General features: G+C 50.8%; 2 protein-coding genes across 4 annotated transcripts in view; both read left to right on the top strand.

Moving 5' to 3' along the window:
• The window catches only part of CAMTA1 (calmodulin binding transcription activator 1), a 551,076-nt gene extending 544,391 nt beyond the window's left edge, over nucleotides 1-6,685 (top strand). For both annotated transcript variants that reach the window (XM_045570571.1, XM_036460843.2), the window contains one exon: nucleotides 3,358-6,685. In XM_045570571.1, the coding sequence (XP_045426527.1) occupies nucleotides 3,358-3,421 (64 nt within the window). In that variant the 3' untranslated portion in view covers nucleotides 3,422-6,685. The remainder of the gene's footprint in view (nucleotides 1-3,357) is intronic.
• A 1,705-nt stretch (nucleotides 6,686-8,390) lies between these two features.
• On the top strand, nucleotides 8,391-17,020 carry VAMP3 (vesicle associated membrane protein 3). Of its 2 annotated transcripts, XM_036460848.2 has the most exons (5): nucleotides 8,391-8,523; nucleotides 10,075-10,153; nucleotides 13,461-13,619; nucleotides 14,613-14,664; nucleotides 15,355-17,020. In XM_036460848.2, coding segments are annotated over exons 1-5 (312 nt in total). In that variant the 5' UTR covers nucleotides 8,391-8,521; the 3' UTR covers nucleotides 15,375-17,020. The 2 variants fall into 2 exon arrangements, with proteins under 2 accessions (XP_036316741.1, XP_036316740.1); XM_036460847.2 differs by lacking the exon at nucleotides 8,391-8,523 and having other exon boundaries at nucleotides 10,010-10,153.
• The last annotated feature ends 2,810 nt before the right edge of the window (nucleotides 17,021-19,830 follow it).

Consider the following 19,830-nt stretch of genomic DNA (forward strand, 5'->3'; position numbering starts at 1 on the left):
TGTGCCCTGACTGGGAACCCAACCACAGCCAGGATACCTGCGTCATTTCGACGTCACTTCCAATGCCAGCCTGCTAAGCCCCTCAGCGCGAAACTGAGACTGAGCTCTCCACGTTAGCTAGCTCGGGAGGCGAGTGCATCTGAAACCGCGTCCGATAGCCTCCGTGCCTCATTCCCCGTGTGGACCGCGGAGCGTGTGTGAGGCAGCCCTCCTTTCAGGGCAGAGTGCTTACATGGCAGCCGAAAAGCCTTACGAAAACATAGTTGGCTTTTTATTGTAATTATTTCAGAGAGAAACCGCAAAAACACAGATGTGACAGTTTTAACTAAAAAAACCACGCTAGACCCGTCGTGACCAGCTGGTGACAGATTCTTCCCTATGAAACTGAAACCCACCTGGCTATACTTCCCTCCCCTCCCCTCCCCTCCCCCCTCCCCTGCCCTCCCCTCCCTTCCCCTCCCCTCCCCTGCACTCCCCTCCCCCCCTCCCCTCCCCTCCCCTCCCCTCCCCCCCCCCTGCCCTCCCCTCCCTTCCCCTCCCCTCCCCTGCACTCCCCTCCCCCCCTCCCCTCCCCTGCACTCCCCTCCCCCCCTCCCCTCCCCTCCCCTCCCCTCCCCTCCCCTCCCCCCCCTCCCCTCCCCTCCGTGAGGAGCTTGGTGTTTTTAAAGCACCCGTTTCCCTCTAGAAAGCAGGGGAGCGGCTGTCTTTGGTCCGTGCTGTCCGGTTTGGAGTTAAGAATTCTCCGTCCTCCAGAGCTCCGCCCCGAGCTGGAGCCCCGTGTCTGTCTGTGGACGGCCCCGCGCCTGTGTGTGCCTGTGGACGGCCCCGCGCCTGTGTGTGCCTGTGGACGGCCCCGCGCCTGTGTGTGCCTGTGGACGGGCCCCGCGCCTGTGTGTGCCTGTGGACGGGCCCCGCGCCTATCTGTGGACGGGCCCCTGCCTGTCTGTGGACGGCCCCGCGCCTGTCTGTGGACGGCCCCGTGTCTGTCTGTCTGTGGACGGGCCCCTGCCTGTGTGTGGACGGGCCCCTGCCTGTCTGTGGACGGGCCCCTGCCTGTCTGTGGACGGGCCCCTGCCTGTGTGTGGACGGGCCCCTGCCTGTCTGTGGACGGGCCCCTGCCTGTCTGTGGACGGGCCCCTGCCTGTGTGTGGACGGGCCCCTGCCTGTCTGTGGACGGGCCCCTGCCTGTCTGTGGACGGGCCCCCTGCCTGTCTGTGGACGGGCCCCGTGCCTGTCTGTCTGTGGACGGGCCCCGCGCCTGTCTGTGGATGGGCCCCGTGTCTGTCTGTCTGTGGACGGGCCCTGCGCCTGTCTGTGGACGGGCCCCGTGTCTGTCTGTCTGTGGATGGGCCCCTGCCTGTCTGTGGACGGGCCCCGTGTCTGTCTGTCTGTGGACGGGCCCCGCGCCTGCCTGTGGACGGGCCCCGCGCCTGCCTGTGGACGGGCCCCGCGCCTGTCTGTGGACGGGCCCCGCGCCTGCCTGTGGACGGGCCCCGCGCCTGCCTGTGGACGGGCCCCGCACCTGTCTGTGGACGGGCCCCGCGCCTGTCTGTCTGTGGACGGCCCCGCGCCTGCCTGTGGACGGGCCCCGCGCCTGTCTGTGGACGGGCCCCGCGCCTGCCTGTGGACGGGCCCTGTGCCAGATGTGGCACTCGAAGAAGCATGCACGTCGGCCCTGGTTCAGCAGGCGCAGACCATTGCATGCCCAGAGGTACACGTGGCATCGCTGCATGCCTTGCATTTCTCCAGCCAAAGAGCTGCTAGTGTAGACGTTGCATGTTTAAAAATTGAACGCAGACGAGAGCATGTTTCAATTTTTAAAAAGCCACCGGCTTACCAAGTCCGCATGTCTAAAACCAGGGACCTGGAATGGTGCACCCCTCTGTATGGTCATGCCCAGGTTACCCGAGCACTTAGCGAACCACCGTGCATTTCCTGATAAAACTTAAAACTAAATAAGGCCAGGGTGCAGCTAGGAACACAGCCGCGGCTTCTAAACGCACCTGTTAATAAAGACGGGTTTAACGGTCTTAACAATCCTCTGCTGGATGGAGCTGGGCTGCTGTGTTCAGCAACGAAATCAGACGAGCAAGGCGCCCAGTGCTGCCCTCCTCTCTCGTGTCGATGATGATACGGTGGGAGCGATACTGCCCGGAGGCGGCCAGTAGAGCCGGTGGCGTCTTGAACCGCTGTCCCAGCAGATGTGCCGCCTCTGGAACAAGCACCTTTCTCCTTCACCACTGGGTTTCCACACGTGTTCTCCCACTCGCGTTTATTCAGAGAGTAAACTCCATCGGCTTTGCAGTACATGTAAACGTGCCAGTAGAACTGCAGGTACCGGGAGAGACATTACTGACCTCTGTGTTAGAGGTCCGTATTCCCAAGACCCACGTTAGACAGACAGCCAGCCAGCTGGCCCGCCAGGCCGTGGAAGTACAGCCCCCGCCCCGAGAAACTGCCACTTCTGGGGGGGGGGGGGTCAGTCCCCGGGGTCACTGGCATGTGATCCTTCTGCCACGAAGGCGGGGTCTTGGCTGTGAGAACACTCTTCCCAGAGCTCAGGCCTCTGGCCTGGCACCTGGTCTGCCTGCGGCAGGGGGCCACGCGCAAACACCGCGGCGAGCGCTCACGTTAAAACGCGGACTGGAGGCGTCGTTAGCAAACCCTTCGCGGAGGTCAGCTTTCCAGGGCTCGGGCAGGGTTCCGCTTGGATGTGGTCAGCACACCCTGTTGGACAACTGGAACCAAGTCCCTTCCGTGCGGTATGGGGGTGGAGAGGTGGCAAATGTCCTGGGAGTATGGGGGGTGGGTGGTGCCCGGAACATCTCTTCCAGGAAGCACGTCGGGAGCACGGACACCAGGCTTCCCGGGAGTGAGCCCGAGAGCTGCACAGTGTGAGCTCAGGGCCCAGGCCCCTGGCAGTCCTGAGTCTGAACAAAGGCAGCACATTCCCTAGGCCAGGCCGCACCCTAGCTGGCATCGCCTGGAATTATAGGAGCTGCAGGGCGGTGGTGGTGCCTCCGGCTGAGGAGAAAGCTGTGTGACCAGTGAACATTGTCTGAGGCGCACACGTTACTGTAGCGCCCGATCCGTGAAGTAGTTTCAGTTCTGCTTTGTGTTGGGAGCAGGTGGCGGCAGAGCCGGGGTTCCGGAGGGGCCCTGCCTTCCTCTGGAGCATGTCCCCCTGCAGTTAAACCGGTTTCTTTGGCCCTCAGTCCTCAAATCGTCTTTTTCCTTTTTCTTCTTCGTTGTCTCTTTTTTTTTTTTTTTTACTTTCGAGGGAATGGGACTGCCCTTCCTGGACCTGGTCCCTTTCGCTCCGTAGTTATCACCTGGTGTCTTGTGTTTCTCTTGCAGAGTGAAAGAATTGAAAAGGGCCAAGGAACTTGAAGACACACAGCAGCATCCCTTAGCAATGTGACATTGCTTTTCAGACTGTTTTCATTTCTGTTTTTAGCAGAGACATGCAACAACACACAAGCTCGCGCACACACACACACACATACATACATGCACTCACACACACACGCACACACACACACACACAATCCCTCTGCAGTTTTGGAGAGATCAGCTGCAGGATTTTAACAGGAATGTTTTGTTCATTGCATTTGCACTTTCATGGACAACTTTTAATTTGATCAGCAAGACATCATGGAACTCAAATCTTCTGTCGGATCGCGGGAAAACCAGACGCCGCGAGGAAGGGAGAGGCTCCCTCTGGGGAAGCAGCCGCTTTCCCGCTCACATAGGGCTGTACTCAAACATCGCGTGGAAACTGTACAAATATTTATACCAAAAAATATAGGGGAGAGGCGGTGGGATGCACTGGCAACGAGAGAACGCTGTTCCCGCACCTGCCAGTTCCTTCCGAGAAGCTGACTCTTCGGGATTCGTTGTCGGCGGAGGGCTTCGGTCATCCCAATCTCGATTGCGTCCGTGCGTTCTCATTTCCTTCACTGTTATGTTTGTTCTTGTTTTGACCTCTACAGCACACTTAATGCAACTTTTAAAAAATCTGCAGGTTTTTAATGTCTTGTGGAAATTTGCAGAGGGGCGGGCGTGGCAAACGGGTAATGCATGGGAAATAAGGAGAAACCGCTTCCGGCGTCAAGAGTTGTTTTCTTGTCCCCACCCCCTCCCAAGAACCTGCGCGGAATCATCGCATCCCTCCTCTCATGTTCAGCACTTTAATTTTTTTGCCTTACTTTCATGTGCAATGAGGGTTACTCAGAGAATCGGTAAAGCATGTAGCTTTCTCCGGTAACCCTGGGAAGTGTAGTCACTCCGAGGAATCATAAACCTTGCCTGGACATTTGCCACCTAAAAGATCAGTGTGGTGCTGCGTTCTGGCCAGTAAATTCCATATTTTTGGCTATATCTCATCCAAACGGAGCAGTTTCTGTGTATATATAGAAGGTAGAGATGGAAAGTGAGAAATACTTGAAAGGGATTATATTAATTGCTAAATATTTTATTCACAAAGGTCAATAACATGGCAAGATAAAATTATTTGTATAGTTTTGTCTGAATGAGCAAGAAAAATGTGGATGTATTGTTTGTATATACTGTATATATTAAAACAAAAGAGATATGTGCATGAAATCAAGAAAAAAGAAATGAACAAAAGCAAAGCATTAGTGGCTATGGTCTGTAAAATGAAACAAAAAAAACTTTATTTCACTATAAGAGTACTTTATTTTAAATGTTCTTTAGAAGAACATTTTGCTAAAGCATGACTAAACTGCAAAAAATTTTAAAAAAAGAGCTACTGTATTTAGACTTAGGAGAAAAGGCAGAGTAACATTACTTAAAAAAAGGATATGTTTACATTTAATTTTGGCTATCAGGAGTTTATTTTATTTTATTTAAAAAAAATTTGCCAATGGTGCCAAGTAATGTGAATGCTAATATTGCTTAAGAAAATTAAGTTCCTTTTGCTAAACAGATAATCATAAGATGAATCCGCAAACAGCTTACTACCATCCACTCGCTCCAACAAAGAACACCTAGGACGACCAAACCCTGACAAAAGAAATAGTCCGAAAGGTAGAAAAAAAAATGTCTCACATTTTCATATCTCCTGCTGGAAATCAGAAAATGTAATAAAAAGAATTGCACACAAAAGAAATAGCTAAAACCTTAAAAGATGCAGACTGGTCCTGTAGGGATGTCACGGCATATGACTATTTTCACAGAACGAGGAGCCAAAGAAATCGGATGCTTTTAAACATTTCAGTACCAACGTCCAATCCAGGAGAATCAAGTTCACATCTGCCGACGCCAGTTTAAAAATTCCCAGGTTACGTTTCAGGACCAGTTGGTGTCGAGCTGACATAGTCGTGCGTTGTTGTTTTTTTGTGTTTTTTTGTTTTGTTGTCTTGGTTCTGGCTGCCAACTGTAAGTTACAACTCGAGGCTCGTTGTGAAGCCTAAAAATATTCACAAATAAGCTTTTAAACTGGTGTCTTTTCAGAAGGAAGGTAGACACAACAGGACCGAGGTTAAAAACTGGGGTCAGTGCTCTTGGTGCCTTTTCTATAATTGTACTTGTTTTTTAATTACTTCCTTTCACTGCCAACCTCAAATTACTGTACAGTATACGTCTTACTGCTTGTGATCAGCTTCGACCACAGTGGCAGCCCCACGGCTAGTCGCCACCTGTACATTTGTAAACTGAGCTGACTCAGTTTTGTTCTTTTCAATGTGTGGGTTATGTTACAGCTGTTGCAGTCCCACCCTCACCCCCACAACCCCTTTTATTTTACACAGTTTTAACCTACAGGAGGACACAGTCATTCACACACCCACACACACACCTGCATTCCTAAATGGGAATAGAACGTGAAAGCCAGCTCTCTCAGAATATCCTATCTTAAATGCCGAATCTAGATGTTTATTCCATTTATTCTGGTACAAAAAACAACAACAAACCTGATCTTTTGACAAGAGTAATGACCTCAGTGGGTTTGCTTTTTAACCCTCACACTCATTCTATTGTGTTGGTGTTCCACATGCTACATTACTCGCTGAGTGAGTTAGACGGTTCGGGAAGAGAAAGACGGAGGGAGAACTGGGAGGGTTCTCGTGGAGGGGACAGGAAGCAGCAGTACAAACTGTGAATCCTAGGGGAGGTGCCGACACACTCCCGCCGATACGAAGCACTTCTGACCCCCTTTTCCTTGGTTATGAATCTTCATTTTGAATAGAAGATGATAGATAAGCGCAGCTTTCTTGGATAATCTGAATTCCCAAGTGCCAGGAGTAGGATTTCATTATATATTAAAAAAAAAAAAAATAGCTAATCTTATTCTGTCTCCTGAAGATTTCATTGCTATTCTTGTTACCCATTTGAAATCAGCTGTACTGTGTGAACGAAACAAAGACACTAACTCGAACCCCTTTCTGGCTGCACGGTCGCTTATGGCAGTTCCACACAGTAGTTGGCGCCCAACGGGGGGTCCCTGAGACTTGCATGTAAAACTAGTCTAGATGTCTCCTTTTTTGTAAGTTTTATTTTTGTAATTGTGCATGTAAAGCATCATTGAATCAATGGGTCTGTTGAGGAACTCAGCTGCTGGAAACCATGCAAAATGTTTTGAATTGCCCTTAAACTATGGAAAATGTTTTCTGAATGCTTTATATTCTTTCTGCTGTAAATTAAAAATGAAGAAAATTTCCCCATATTATGTGTGTTGTGTTGCTTTCACTTGACCTGGTACTACCATCCAAGCTGGACGGGCATGTTTCAAACCACATGAAGTAACTGCAAGGACTTCCTTAGATCCAGATGTGACGTTTTGATGTTTAATGTTTTATGCTGAATGTTTTATGTCCATGATGGGGAAAATTTCTTAGTAAATTCACTGTTTCTAGTAGAACACTTTCAACCATCTTCTTGGGCACCTCTCCTTGTATCATTTGCTTTATTTGAATGATAAAGACACCAGTCTACATTTACCTTTTCAGGCCTGACCCATGAACCAGGAGGGCATGGATTCCCGGTCAGGGCACAATCTCCAGTGGGGGCAGGAGGCAGCTGATGAATGATCCCCATCGTTTATGTTTCCATCTCTCCATCTCCCTCTCTGAAATAAAAAATATAAAGATAAATAAATTCGCCTTTTCCATTAAAACCCTCAGACATGTGTTAAATGGCACTGTTCAGCTGACTCCTGTTCCAGAGCCTCACCTCTCCGGTAGTCCCTCCCCATCTCATCCATCGCAACGCCACTGCCATACAGACTGCACACTCTGCCTGAGGCCTCGATGGTTTCTGTAGCCCACCACATTTAAAGGACCTTTTCCGTGTCTATCCAGTCTCCATTCCATCTTATTTCACCTGTGTCCCAGCCTGCACCCTCTGGTTGGTCTGTGCCATTTCCACTGTTTTCTTGGTTCCTGGTCTTTGTCCATCTCTTGCCTGGAAAGTCTCAAATCCCACCTCCTCTGTGACACTGTCTTGTTTAATGTATACTAACATTTCACTTTTCAAATTGTTCCATTGACAGTTGGAAAAGGCAGGTTAGTATTTATTTTCCGTGTCTCATCTAACTTGCCAGATGACCTATTAGTGTTCTGTTTTTGAGGTAGGAGGTGCCTATGTTGGTAGAAATACTTTAATACAACCTGAAAGCACTGCAAAGTAACCCTCTGCATTCAGCTACGTGCCTCCGCCTCCATAGGATCAGAAGTTGGAGACCTACTCTGTGCTTGGGGGCCCAGGAATATGCAAGTGTAGAAACTACAGTTCCTATGTGCAATGACAAATATTTATTCGTGGCTCGAATACGAAGACAGTGAACCCAAACCAATCAATGTCTGATAAATGCCCCAAATGGACGCACATCTCATTTTAACAGGTTTGTTGGGAAAATGTGGGGTCTGCGGGGCTAGGTACTAGTTTCATGTGGGGAATTGAGCAGGAACACACAGATGTCTCCAATGTAATCACCGCCCGAGAAGCGGCCCACCCTGGCTGGCCTGCAGTCCCTCTCCTGTGCCTCATGCACCACGGCCCCCAGCGTCCGCGCGGGCGGCGGGCGCCTGGGACAGGAGCGGTCCTTAACCCACCCGCGCTCCTGGGCAGACGCCGGCCCTCAGCACCAACCCAGCGCCTGGCGTGGCCCCGCCCCCACCGCCCCGCCCCCGGCACGCCCACCGCGGCCTGCGCTCCCGTCCGCCTATCCGGCCCCGCCCCCTCCGACACGCCCACCGCGGCCTGCGTACCCGTCCGCCTATCCGGACCCGCCCACTCCGACACGCCCACCGCGGCCTGCGTACCCTGTCCGCCTATCAGGCCCCGCCCTCTCCGACACGCCCACCGCGGCCTGCGCGCCCCGCCCGCCTATCCGGCTCCGCCCCCTAAGAGACACGCCCACCGCGGCCTGCGCGCCCGCCGCCCATCCGGCCCCGCCCTGTGACGTCATCGGCCCCCGCGCCGCCACCGCTCCGCCCAGGTCCCGGCCTCCGGTCCAGCTCCGCCGCCCCGTCGACACTCGCCCGCCGCCACCGCCGCCAAAATGTGAGTGACGCCTTGCGAGCTGGACGGCTTCGGGCCCCGGGGGGCGGCGGCCCGCGAGACTGGGAGCCCCGCCCGGCCCGGGTCCCGGGGGCAGCCTTTCGGACTCCGGCCGAGGCCGTGCGAGCCTGTGCGGGGCTTCCGAGGCCTGGGTGGGGCGGCGGCCTCGGGAGTGCGGGCTGCAGGCGGGCGGAACCACCCCGCGGCGCCGCCGACCGCCCCGGAGGGCCCAGCGGCTTTCGTGGGGAGGGGGGTGGACCCGGAAGGGACCAGGGCGGGGCCGGGGGCTTTCCACATTAGGAGTGCCCTTCCCGCCCCCGTACCCTCCTCTAACCTCCCTTCTCCACCTCCGGGGTCCCCCCAGGGGCGGTGGTCTCTGCTGGCCGCCGCTGGGCTGGGCGCCGGAAGTTGCAGGAAGGCTCTGTCCCGTCTCCAGGCGCCCGGGGTCGGAGTGCACTCCGGAAGGCGGCTCCGGGACTTGGTCCTGTCGCGGTCCTTGCCCGTGGGACTCTCCCGGGGCAACATTCAGCACCGAACCCCCGTTCCCTCTGCAGCCTGCTCCTGGCTCACCGAGAGAGAAGGGGACGCATTCTTTCCCGGGTTCTTTCTAGGAACTTGGGGGGGGGGGGTCCTTCTAGGAACTGGGGGCCCCCCTCTGGAGTGTGGCTGCCGAGGCCGCTGGGCCAGTGGATCCGGTGATTAAGATCTAGGTCCGTGGAATTACCCAGCACCTGGCCTAAATAAACAGCAGCCAGCTATGCAGACCTCACCTTAGTCGTCTATAAAATGGGGATAACCGTAGTATTCCCCTCACCGAGTTAGGACTAAACGAGGAAACGCACCAGTACGTGGCCCTCGACCAGTGCCAGTCGGACACTGACTGCGGAGGCAGAGTGGAGGCTGCTGCCTCTGACGCCTGGGAGACACTGCCTGTGGGCGAGGCTCAGTGCATCAGTGGCTGATGTACGCAAGACACCTGCTGGGCGCTGTCTTAGGAAGAGGGAGGGCCCCTCTGGACTTGGGCCTGTGATCTCTTAGGATCCATTTTTATATATATCCAATCCAATCAAAGGGCTACCAACCAAGTATTGGAAACAGGAAGGTCTTCAAACCCAGTGTGGTCAGGGAAGTTCTGCCTGGGGCGAAAGAAGGCATTTGATGAGACGGTTAAGAGAGGGGCATTGTCTTCCTGTGTCTGTGAAGGCCTGTATTTACCATCCTGGGAAAAAGGCACTCTGTGACTCTCCAAGGGATACCGAGTGCCTTCAAGTAGATGTGTGGCTTGAAAAAACTAGAAAAACCAGGAAGTAGAGTTTATCCATCTGAGGACCAGGTTCCTCGGTGATACAAAGCAGATTCTATTAAACCTCTCCTTAGACCCTGGTCACTCTGAACGTGTGGGTGAATGTTGGAAACTCCAGAGGAGCTAGAAGAAACGTCATTAGAACCGTTGTTCATTATTCATTTTCTGCTTTAGTTCCGAAGTTCCTGGAATGACTCAAAAATGTATGTGGAATGCTCTATGGCTGACGCTCGTGCCTTTGTGTGTTTCAGGTCCACAGGTGCGCCTGCAGGTCCCACTGCCTCCGGCAGTAACCGGAAGCTTCAGCAGACACAGAACCAAGTGGACGAGGTACTGCCCTGAAATGCTGCAAAGATGAATTGTAAACCAACATGGGAACACACTTTAGAAAGAGTGTCACAGGAGTGTGACTGTAAAGTGGCTTTTGACTGCATCATAAAAGTAACGAAATTTTGCCGATCAGGAAGCCCTGATCGAAGCAGAAGTCAGATTCTCCTGGTTCCTGCTTGTTTTTCTGTGACCAGGTCACATCCTGAAAAGCAGATCCCTCTCCGTGAGGCATTCCTCTGAGAACTGCTTTATAATGTATATTTTGCCACTAAAAAGAAAAAAAAAATTGGAAGAAAGACAACTACTTTATAAAATAGGGTAATTGAATATTCAGAATTAGATCTATAGGTTGTTCAAGCAAGACCAACCCTTCTGACCAGATTGTCATCAAAATGCTGCGCCCATAACCTGACTTCTATTACTCAGCCTGAGCAGGCCTCTGGGGTTAGCTCCACTTGTTGCCCATTGACATACAGAAAGCAGATGCTGGCAAGTTGCTCTAGCCCAGCAAATCTGCATTTGTGGAATTCTTGAGTTAGAGGGTGCTCACAGCATCTTCGTTCTGCCCTGTTTGCAGACCCAAAAGGGAAGGTTGGCAAATTCAAACTACTATTTCCATGTCCCTAAAAGCCATCATTGTCCAACAAGGCTATCATGGTCTTTCTGCATGTAGCTGCCTTAGAAAGCGGTGTTCAACTTCTGTTAAATTAGGCAGGGGCCACATACGTGGTGATGGAAGATGTGGTGGGCATGCAGTGCCACATACAGATCATGTATCATAGAAATGTCCACTTAAAACTTGCATGATCTTATTAACCAATTCACCCCAATAAATGTGAGAAAAATATAAAAGTAAAACTTCTGTTAAACTAGGCTTAACAGTGGATTGCTAAAGCATATGGTAACATTTTCATACTTAGAGGCAAGAATATTCTTTCCTTCCCCTGGCGGCCAGCAGCGCCTTCGCTCTGGCTCGAGTTGCCTTTCCGCCTTCCCACGCTGCCCAGAGGTCCGGAGTGGCTGGGGTGGTGCAGAACGCATGGTCCTCGCCATGGCAGCGACCAAGCATCTTGCCCGCCCCTTCCACTCAGCACCTGGGTATGCAAATTAACCCGCCATCTTTGTTGGGTTGATTTGCATATTTCTGATTGGTGGGTGTCGTGAAGATAAGGTCAATTAGAATGTTACTCTTTTATTAGGTAGATGAAGGCTTTATGAAATATAAAAAATGTATATTTTCATGCTAAGAAACCCAATCTAATTGCATCTTGCATGGAACTTTATTTACTTACAAAATCATATTGGGTCCTTTTTCTCAACCAAAGAAATTTTAAGGAGAGTTGTTTGTGTTTTTAACTCGGGTGAAATTTACACAACAAAATTAACCATTTTAAAGCACCACTCAGTGATTCTTTGTGATAGTCTCAGAGTTATGCAACCATTACTTCTGTCTGTTTCACAATTTTGTCATCACCACAGAACACCTCGTACACATTTATTATAGTAATTACTCCTGTTCCCTCTTTCTGCTGTTTCTCCCACTCTCACTGGCTTCCTGTTTCTGTGGATTTTCTCCTCCTCTGTATATCGTATGAAAGGAATCACACTGTGTGGCCTCTTGTGTCTGGCTCCTTTCACTTAGTATGATATTTTTGGTGCTGATCCAACTTGTAACAACTCTCAGAACCTTGCTCCTTTTTGTGGCTGAGTAATATTCCATTGCATGTGTGTCCCTTGTTTATCCATTCACTTAGTTGTTCACCTTTTGGCTTTACCAGTAATGCTGCTAAAGACATTTGCATACAAGTTTCTGTGTGTGCATGTGTTTTCATTTCCCTTGGGTATGTATCTCGGAATGGAGTCGCTGGGTCATATAGTAGTTCTATGATTAGCGTTGAGGTCTAGCCAAGCGTTGCCACAGTGGCAGCATCGTTTCAGATGGACACCAGCAATAGCCAGGGGTCCCTCTTTCTCACATCCTCACCAACACTTGTTATTTGCCTTTTTTGTTGTTGTTGTTGTTGTTATAGACATCCTAGTAAGTATGAAATAGTATCTCCTTGTGGCTTGGATTTGCAGTTCCTTAATGACCAATGTTGTTGAACTTATCAGGTGTTTGTTGACAATCTGTATATATTCTTTGTAGAAATGTCTATTTCAGCCCATTGCCTTTTTATTGAATTTATTGGCTTTTAGAGAGAAAAGGAAAGGGAGTGAGAGAGAGATACATCAACTGGTCATTCTATTTATTCATGCATTCATTGTTTCCTGTATGTACCTTGACTGGGAATCAAACCCACAACCTTGGTGTATCTGGATCATGCTCTAACAAACTGAGCTACCTAAACAGGGCCAAGACCATTGAAATTTTTATTTCAGTTGAGATTGTGATGACTCTGCACATAAGTACATCATTTTGGCAAGTACTGTCCTCTTAACAATAGTAAGTCTTCCAGCCCATGAACGCAGGATGTCTTCCCACTTTCAGCTGTGTTTTATAGTTTTCAGTCCAAGTGTTTGCATGCTGGGTCAGCTTATCCTTGAGTATTTTATTCTTTTGGATGCTATTGTATACAGAATTGTCTCTACTAATTTCCGTTTGATTGTTATGTATGGAAACACTGGTTTATGGATGCTGATATTGTACCCTGAAACTTTACTGCATTTGTTTATTAATAACCCTGTTATGGATTCTTTGGGATTTTCTACATATGGATCATCTGTAAATATGGATCATTTCTTTCTTCCTTTTTAATTTGGATGCCTTTTGTTTCTTTTTCTTGCCCAGTTGCTCTGGCCAGAACTTCCAGTACAATGTTGAACAGCAGTAAAGAATGTGGGCATCCGTGTCTTGTTCCCTGATTTTAGGGGGAAAGCTTCCTGTTTGTTTGTTTGTTTGTTTGTTTTATCCTCACCCAAAGATATGTTTATTGACTTGGGAGAGAGAGAGGAAGGGAGAGAAACATCTATGTGAGAGAGAAACATTAATTTCTCTCGTACATGCCCTGGACAGGATAGAACCAGGAGCCTTTTAGTGTGTGGGACAGGACGACACTCCAGTCAGCTGAGCCAGCCGCCAGGTTTTTTATTTGTTTTTGTCCATTGAGCATGGATGTTACTTGTGGGGTTTTTCCCAAGAACATCCTTTATTACGTTAAGGAAGTTCCCTTCTAGTCCCACTTTACTGAGTGTTTATTTCATGGGATGGTGAGGCCTGGCCCCCCTTTGAATGGAAGTTTGGCTCAAATAGCAAGGTGCTGTCCTGTCCCTCCATTTCTTGTGTGACCTGCTGGGTCTCGCGCACCAGGTGGTGGACATCATGCGGGTGAATGTGGACAAGGTGCTGGAGAGAGACCAGAAGCTCTCCGAGCTGGACGACCGCGCGGACGCCCTGCAGGCCGGAGCTTCCCAGTTTGAGACAAGCGCCGCGAAGCTGAAGAGGAAGTACTGGTGGAAGAACTGCAAGGTCAGTCCCCCCTTCCTCTCTACGCGAGGCCCCTCTGCATCCCGGCTGACTGAGCCAACAGACCGGGGCTTGCCTAGACCTTGGGGGTGAGTGTGACGCCCCGTGGAAATGTGGGTGACTGAATCTAAAACACTGACTGTACCCCCTTTTCTGTCCCCACGGGGAGACCTCCCGTTCTGTGCTGACTTTAGGAAGCATGTGGACCACACAAAGTTTAAAAAACCCAGCAGCAGCCTGTAGGAGTGCCCAAACCCATCCCAGACATGAGCCTTCCAGCCCGCCCCCAGCGGAGCCTGCTCACAGGCTGCGGGAGAGGGTGGCGGTTGTGCGCCTGCGGGTGGTGCTGGAGTGGCTCCCGTGCTGAGGGAAAGCTGCTCTGAGAGCAGCGTCCCCAGGAGCAGGGCCTCTGCGGGTCTTACGTGACTGTCACAGACACGCTCTCCGTCAGAGGCACGCTCCCCATCAGAGGTGCACTCCCCATCAGAGACACACTCCCCGCAGAGATACACTCCCTGTCAGAGACGCGCTCCCTGTCAGAGACAAGATCACTCCCCGTCAGAGGGGCACTCCCCGTCAGAGCGTTCCCTGTCAGAGACTCGCTCCCCGTCAGAGACTCACTCCCTCCCCGGCAGAGACGCACTCCCTGTCATGCGGGCATGTGGGCCACCAGATCCCTCTGAGTCCTGCCCTCCCCCGGCGTGGAAGTGGCACTTCCCCATACGTTCTGTGCCCAGGGGCCCCTCCCGACGTGGGGACTCACATGCACAGACAGTGCTGCTGAGGGCCCAGCCCATGTGGAGAGCTTACGAGAAGCAGATAGTCGCCTGCAGGTCTGATGGAGAGCATCACATTCGGGCTTTAAAACTGCGTTCTCCCAGACTGGGCTGCACCTGACGGCCTTTCAGTGACTGGGTGACAGGTGACACCCTTGGGTCAGGCCCTCTTTCTTTGGGAATGTGACCTGGAGTGAGGCCCGGGCGTGTTTCGTTGCAGATGTGGGCCATAGGGGTCGCCGTGGTGGTCCTCATCATCATCATCATCATCGGTGAGTCTGTCCTCCGCGCAGTGGAACTCGGGCTTCACGTCCAGGCTAGATCAGTCCAGAGCCTCGTTCCCTTCAGGAGACGTCTCCAACACGGGGGTTGTCTGATTGAAGTCTGAGGTTTTTTAGGTAAACATCAATATGGAGAAAATGCATTTACTTATTCCCACTGGCCCATCCATTTTCTCCCTGAATCTGTTTCCATCACATTTCCTTTGTGAGCAGCAGTGTGGTCCAGCAGTGACAGGCACGGGCCAGCCTAGCTCCCACCATCCCACTATGTGGCTTTGTTAGTGTTTTCCTATTCCTGAACTTGAGTTTCCTCATTTGTAACATGGGATAACAAGGGTACCTACCTCATATGTTTGTCATGAGGCCAAAACTGCTTCATATATAAAAGTGCTTAGGGTGTTACGTGGCACATGGTAATAATAATAGTTTCATAAATAAATAAATACACTCCCACCAGTACTGTTAGCGCTATGAGACTGATAGTTTTGGAACCCTCGGCCATTTTAGCCAGCACACACACATCTTCAAGTCCTCCAGACAGTCTGGTCTGGCCTCCACAGAACGCAGCTCAGCCCCGGGAGGAGCAGGCAGCGCCCTCCGCCCACCGGGGACGGGGTGCGGATTGGGTGTGGGTGCACGGGAAGCTAACTGTGTCTCCTTGCTCCCCCTCCCTGTGCTCAGTGTGGAGCGTGTCCTCGTGAGGAGCCGGGAGCCGCCAGCTGCTCTTCTGGAAGCCTCGCGAGACGTGGACACAGAGCCTGCTATCTATCACGCTTACAAACTGTCATTACCATGATTGTCCTCTGCTCCTTAATGTCAACTTCGATTCTTAGGAAATGTGCCTTTTTTTTTTCTTCTAACATGCACTCCACACTAGAAGCGTGGTCAGCCCGGCCGCGTTTTGCACAGTGCCTTTCCCACTTCACACTTTACCCCGGGCTGAGGAAGCCTTCTGGCTTGCAGAGTGCATAACCCAGCATAGTGTTGTCTGAGTAATCGCCTTCAGTCCCAGTTAGGGAACTTTCTTCCCAGTTAGCTGTCCTCGTCACGTGACCTTCTCTTCAGAACCACGTTTAAACCTTTGGGTAATCAGATAGCCCGTCTGTGCCTTCCAGAGAGAACACTACAGTCTCCCTCAAATCTGTGACGACACAGGTTGTGCCTTATTTTGCTCCTGTTCCGGTTCCTTAGGAGAGAACCCGCCACTGTCTGTAAGCACTGCTGACGCTCTCGCTGTGTTTAAAGTAAGATGCTGGTCAAAAATGTTTTTCTTACATTAGATACGAAGATGTTTACTTGTTATTGTTTTGTATCATATTTTTAAAATATTTTAATCAGAAGTAACTTACCTCTTTGAAACATTTTGATAGAACTGTGGCTCTGACCAAAGTTCCTCTTTTGCCAAAAAGTAAAATGCCCCGGATTCTGCTCCTGACAGATAAATTCTAGCAGGTGACAAACGGAACCCCAGGCGCGCGTCAGAATTCAAGTTGTAACATCGCGTGTGAAGCTTCTGCACCCTGGCAGGCCTTTCTTGCCTTAAACCCTGCAGGTGTCACACTCCCCTTCCTAGCTAGCGTGTTTCCTGGGGTCAGAGACTGTTCCAGCTGGACCCTGACCACCTCCCCCCAGAGACAGATGGGAGTACAGCCGGGGGCTCCGTGTGTTTCTGAGAATTATGTGAGGGACAGCGTTGTCGCCTTCAAGGAAGACCATCTGTGAACTGGTCATTGTTTGGCCCAGGCCTCACAGACTGTAGCCTTTTGGAGTTCGTTTCTATTTCTATTCGTATTCCACTTCCTCACTCTGTCTCCTGCATTCTGCTTTCAGTTAGCATTGGTCAGGGTGCTGACTTCTCCCCGGCGGCTGACCGGAGACACAGACTGTCTGCACAGGACGCTGCTCTGGAAGAGCTGTTGCATCTGAGAGGTTTTGTTGAGACTCTCGGCGTCAGGCTGTGTGGCTCAGGGCGGAAGTCAGGTATGAGTGAAGACAGGCAAGGAGGCACGGAGGGAGAAGCAGGTTTACACTCCGCCTGCTGTCCCGGGAGCTTGCGTGCTAGCATGTGACACGGGGGCCATTCCTGTGCCGTCTGTCCCCCGAGGCACGGAAACGGTGCATCACGCCCAGCCGTGAGAAGGAAGCAGCTGGCAGTGTAGGGACGTTAGCCCCCCGGCTCCGGTCTCCGGCCGCGTCTGACATTGAAACTTGGTGCTCTCTCCCTGGCCTTACGTTCAGTCCCATTTAACCCATCGGCTCCTGCATTAACCCAGGAATACCTCGCTCGTATCTGCCTTTAGCTGGGAACTTGCCCACTGTAATGACATCAATAAAGTGTTTATAACATAATCCTGGTGCCTGTGTTGCTTTTAGAGGAGTAGCTGTGCCCGGTCCAATTCCTAAAAACGGCATTCCTTGCTGTGCCCTGCCTCTCCCTGTAAACCCCTGCACACCAACCCCTCCCTGAGTTCTCTAACTTCCTGCTACCCAGCAGATCCCATCCCGCGGGACAACAACGGGGGGCACGCAGGAACCACCTAAGAGAATGAATCAAACAAGGAACGCGGAAAGAATGGAGGCAAGACAAGGTTCTGATCAAGCCTCAATTTTATTCTCTGAAATGGCTGTATTTATACAGCAGAGACAAAGGGGGGCAGGGCCGCCCATGCAGAGGGGTCCCTGGCAGTGTCCATGGGGGAGGATCAGGAAGGGGAAGAGGCAGGAAGACAGGAGATGCTAAGTCCCAGGTTAATCTTATCTTCTGGCCAAGCCCTCAGGGCACCGCATAACTTCTGCTAGAAGGAACTTAATTCTATTTCCTTAAGACTGAGTTGCTTGCCTCAACTCTGCTAGCTCCCAACACCCATCCGCTAGTTAACAGACGCAGGCTACCTCTGTGCAAAGTGCTTTCAGTACAGGAGAGGAGTGGGGAGCTGGCCTTCTCAGAATACCAAACTCTTCATCTGGCTTCTCAATTTCTTCAGGATGTGGCCTTCCAAAGGTGCTGCGCAGAGCTGGCCTCGTGGCCCGACGGACCGCTGCCTTCGGGGGACGGGGCATTGTGTGGGTGGTGAGGACACTTCCAAACACATGGTTCCGTTCTCATTCTGCTTCTCTTTCCCCTGGAACAGTCTCTTAGCAGCAGCCCCAGAGAACAGTATAACATGGTGGAAGCAGACATGTTCACCATAAAATGTCAGTGTCTATAAAGTCCTGTGGGGAGAGAAGAGGTTGACTTTTTCATGCCTTGGTCAGGTGGGCACTACTTTCCTTGTCTGACATACTGTTGCCCTGGAAAAGGATTGTGCCTTTTCTTCAGGTCCTCCTTACAATGAAATCTATATGAACGTTCGGTGCCATTCTCAAGATTTTGAAGGAAAATCTATCATGTATGGGCTCCTCTTTCTTACGTCCCTCCCTTAAATGTCAGGGTTCCTTGGATCAGGGTCCTCAGCCAACTTGTCTTTCCATTCTACTTATTCTCCAGTCATCTGTTCCCATATTTCTACTCATTAATCTACTGATTCCTGGCCTGTTGGACATAGGCCTCCCAGACTCAATATGCACCAAACAGCATTAAGTATTTCCCCTGCCTCTTTTTTTATATATACACACACACACACACACACACACACACAGCCAGGGTCCGTAACATCCAAAATAACCACAGGCTCGACTGAACACCGGAAGTCAGTCCTGCAGTCAGTCCTGCATTGCAGGCACCTCAGTGACCCAGCACTGACTGCTGAGGGGCTTGTGATCAGGCCCGGAGAGAAAAGCAGGGTCTGATTGCAGCCCCCGTGGCAGTCAGTGCTGGGTCGGTGTGGAAGAAACCAGTCCTGCAGTCAGTGAACATAGGGTCAATTAATATCTGAGAGGAGTTGGGAGTATAAAGTACCATGTAGAGCAATTATATTATTTCACATAAAACTCTCTTCAACTAAGATATTTCCCTTTATTTAAAATGTATCTTTATTGTTGAGAGTATTACAGATGTCCCTTTGTTTTAGTTTGGTTTTTCCCCATTGATCTCCACCCTGCACCTGCTCCTTCCAGGCCTTTGCCAGACTATTGTCTGTGTCCATGGGCTATTACTATCTAATACATAAAAATCTAGAAAGACTTAGGGAAAATAAAATAAAAGATATGCCAGGTAAATATTGAACAGAAGAGCTGAAGTTGCTGCATGAATACTGGATACAGGCTTGAAGCCAAAACACAACTCGTGAGATAAAGTTATTCATTGTAACATAACAAAAGGTTCCTTTCACTAAAGAGATAAGATGGTTCCCAATACTTATACACATAATAGAACAGTGTGGGGGTTCAGAATGAGCCTCACTAAGTTGTGTCTCAGTGGTAACAGATTTTTTAGCTAGGGGCAATTTTAGCTTCAGGCTCAAGTGAAAATTCTGTTCTTCCCTTTACCTAAAAAAAAAAAAATTGAATTAGAGGCCTTGCCCATAATAAGACATTATCCTCTATAATAAAAGGCTAATATGCAAATCGATCAAACAGCAGAACAACTGGTCACTATGACACACACTGACCACCAGGGTGCAGATGCTCAATGCAGGAGCTGCCCCCAGGTGGTCAGTGTGCTCCCACAGGAGGAGCACTGCTCAGGCAGAAGCCGGGCTCATGGCTGGCTAGCGCAGCAGCTGTGGTGGGAGCCTCTCCCGCATCCACAGCAGCACTAAGGATATTGGATGGCTCCTGGATTATGAGAAGGTGCAGTCCAGGCTGATGAACACCCCCCATTCCGAGTGCATGAATTTTGTGCATCGTGCCTCTAGTGTGTGTGTGTATGTATAAAAGCCAAGTGACCAGAATGCCAGAACAACCAGTTGCTTTGACACGCACTGGGGCCCAATCAGCCCCACCCCACCCTGATTGGGGGCAGGGCCAGCCGTTGACCTCCAGTGCTCCCTGTCCCCCCCGCCAGTCTGGCTGCAATCAGGGTGGGCCAGCCAGACCCCACCTGTGCACAAATTTGTGCGTCATGCCTCTAGCCAATAATAATGTCCATCCCAGAGGATGGCTGAGAAATCCAATGGCCTATTCAGTGGTTGGCAAACTCATTAGTCAACAGAGCCAAATATCAACAGTACAACGATTGAAAATTCTTTTGAGAGCCAAAATTTTTAAATGTAAACT

Source organism: Pipistrellus kuhlii, unplaced genomic scaffold (assembly GCF_014108245.1).
Source record: "Pipistrellus kuhlii isolate mPipKuh1 unplaced genomic scaffold, mPipKuh1.p scaffold_m20_p_34, whole genome shotgun sequence".
Classification (NCBI taxonomy): Eukaryota; Metazoa; Chordata; class Mammalia; order Chiroptera; family Vespertilionidae; genus Pipistrellus; species Pipistrellus kuhlii.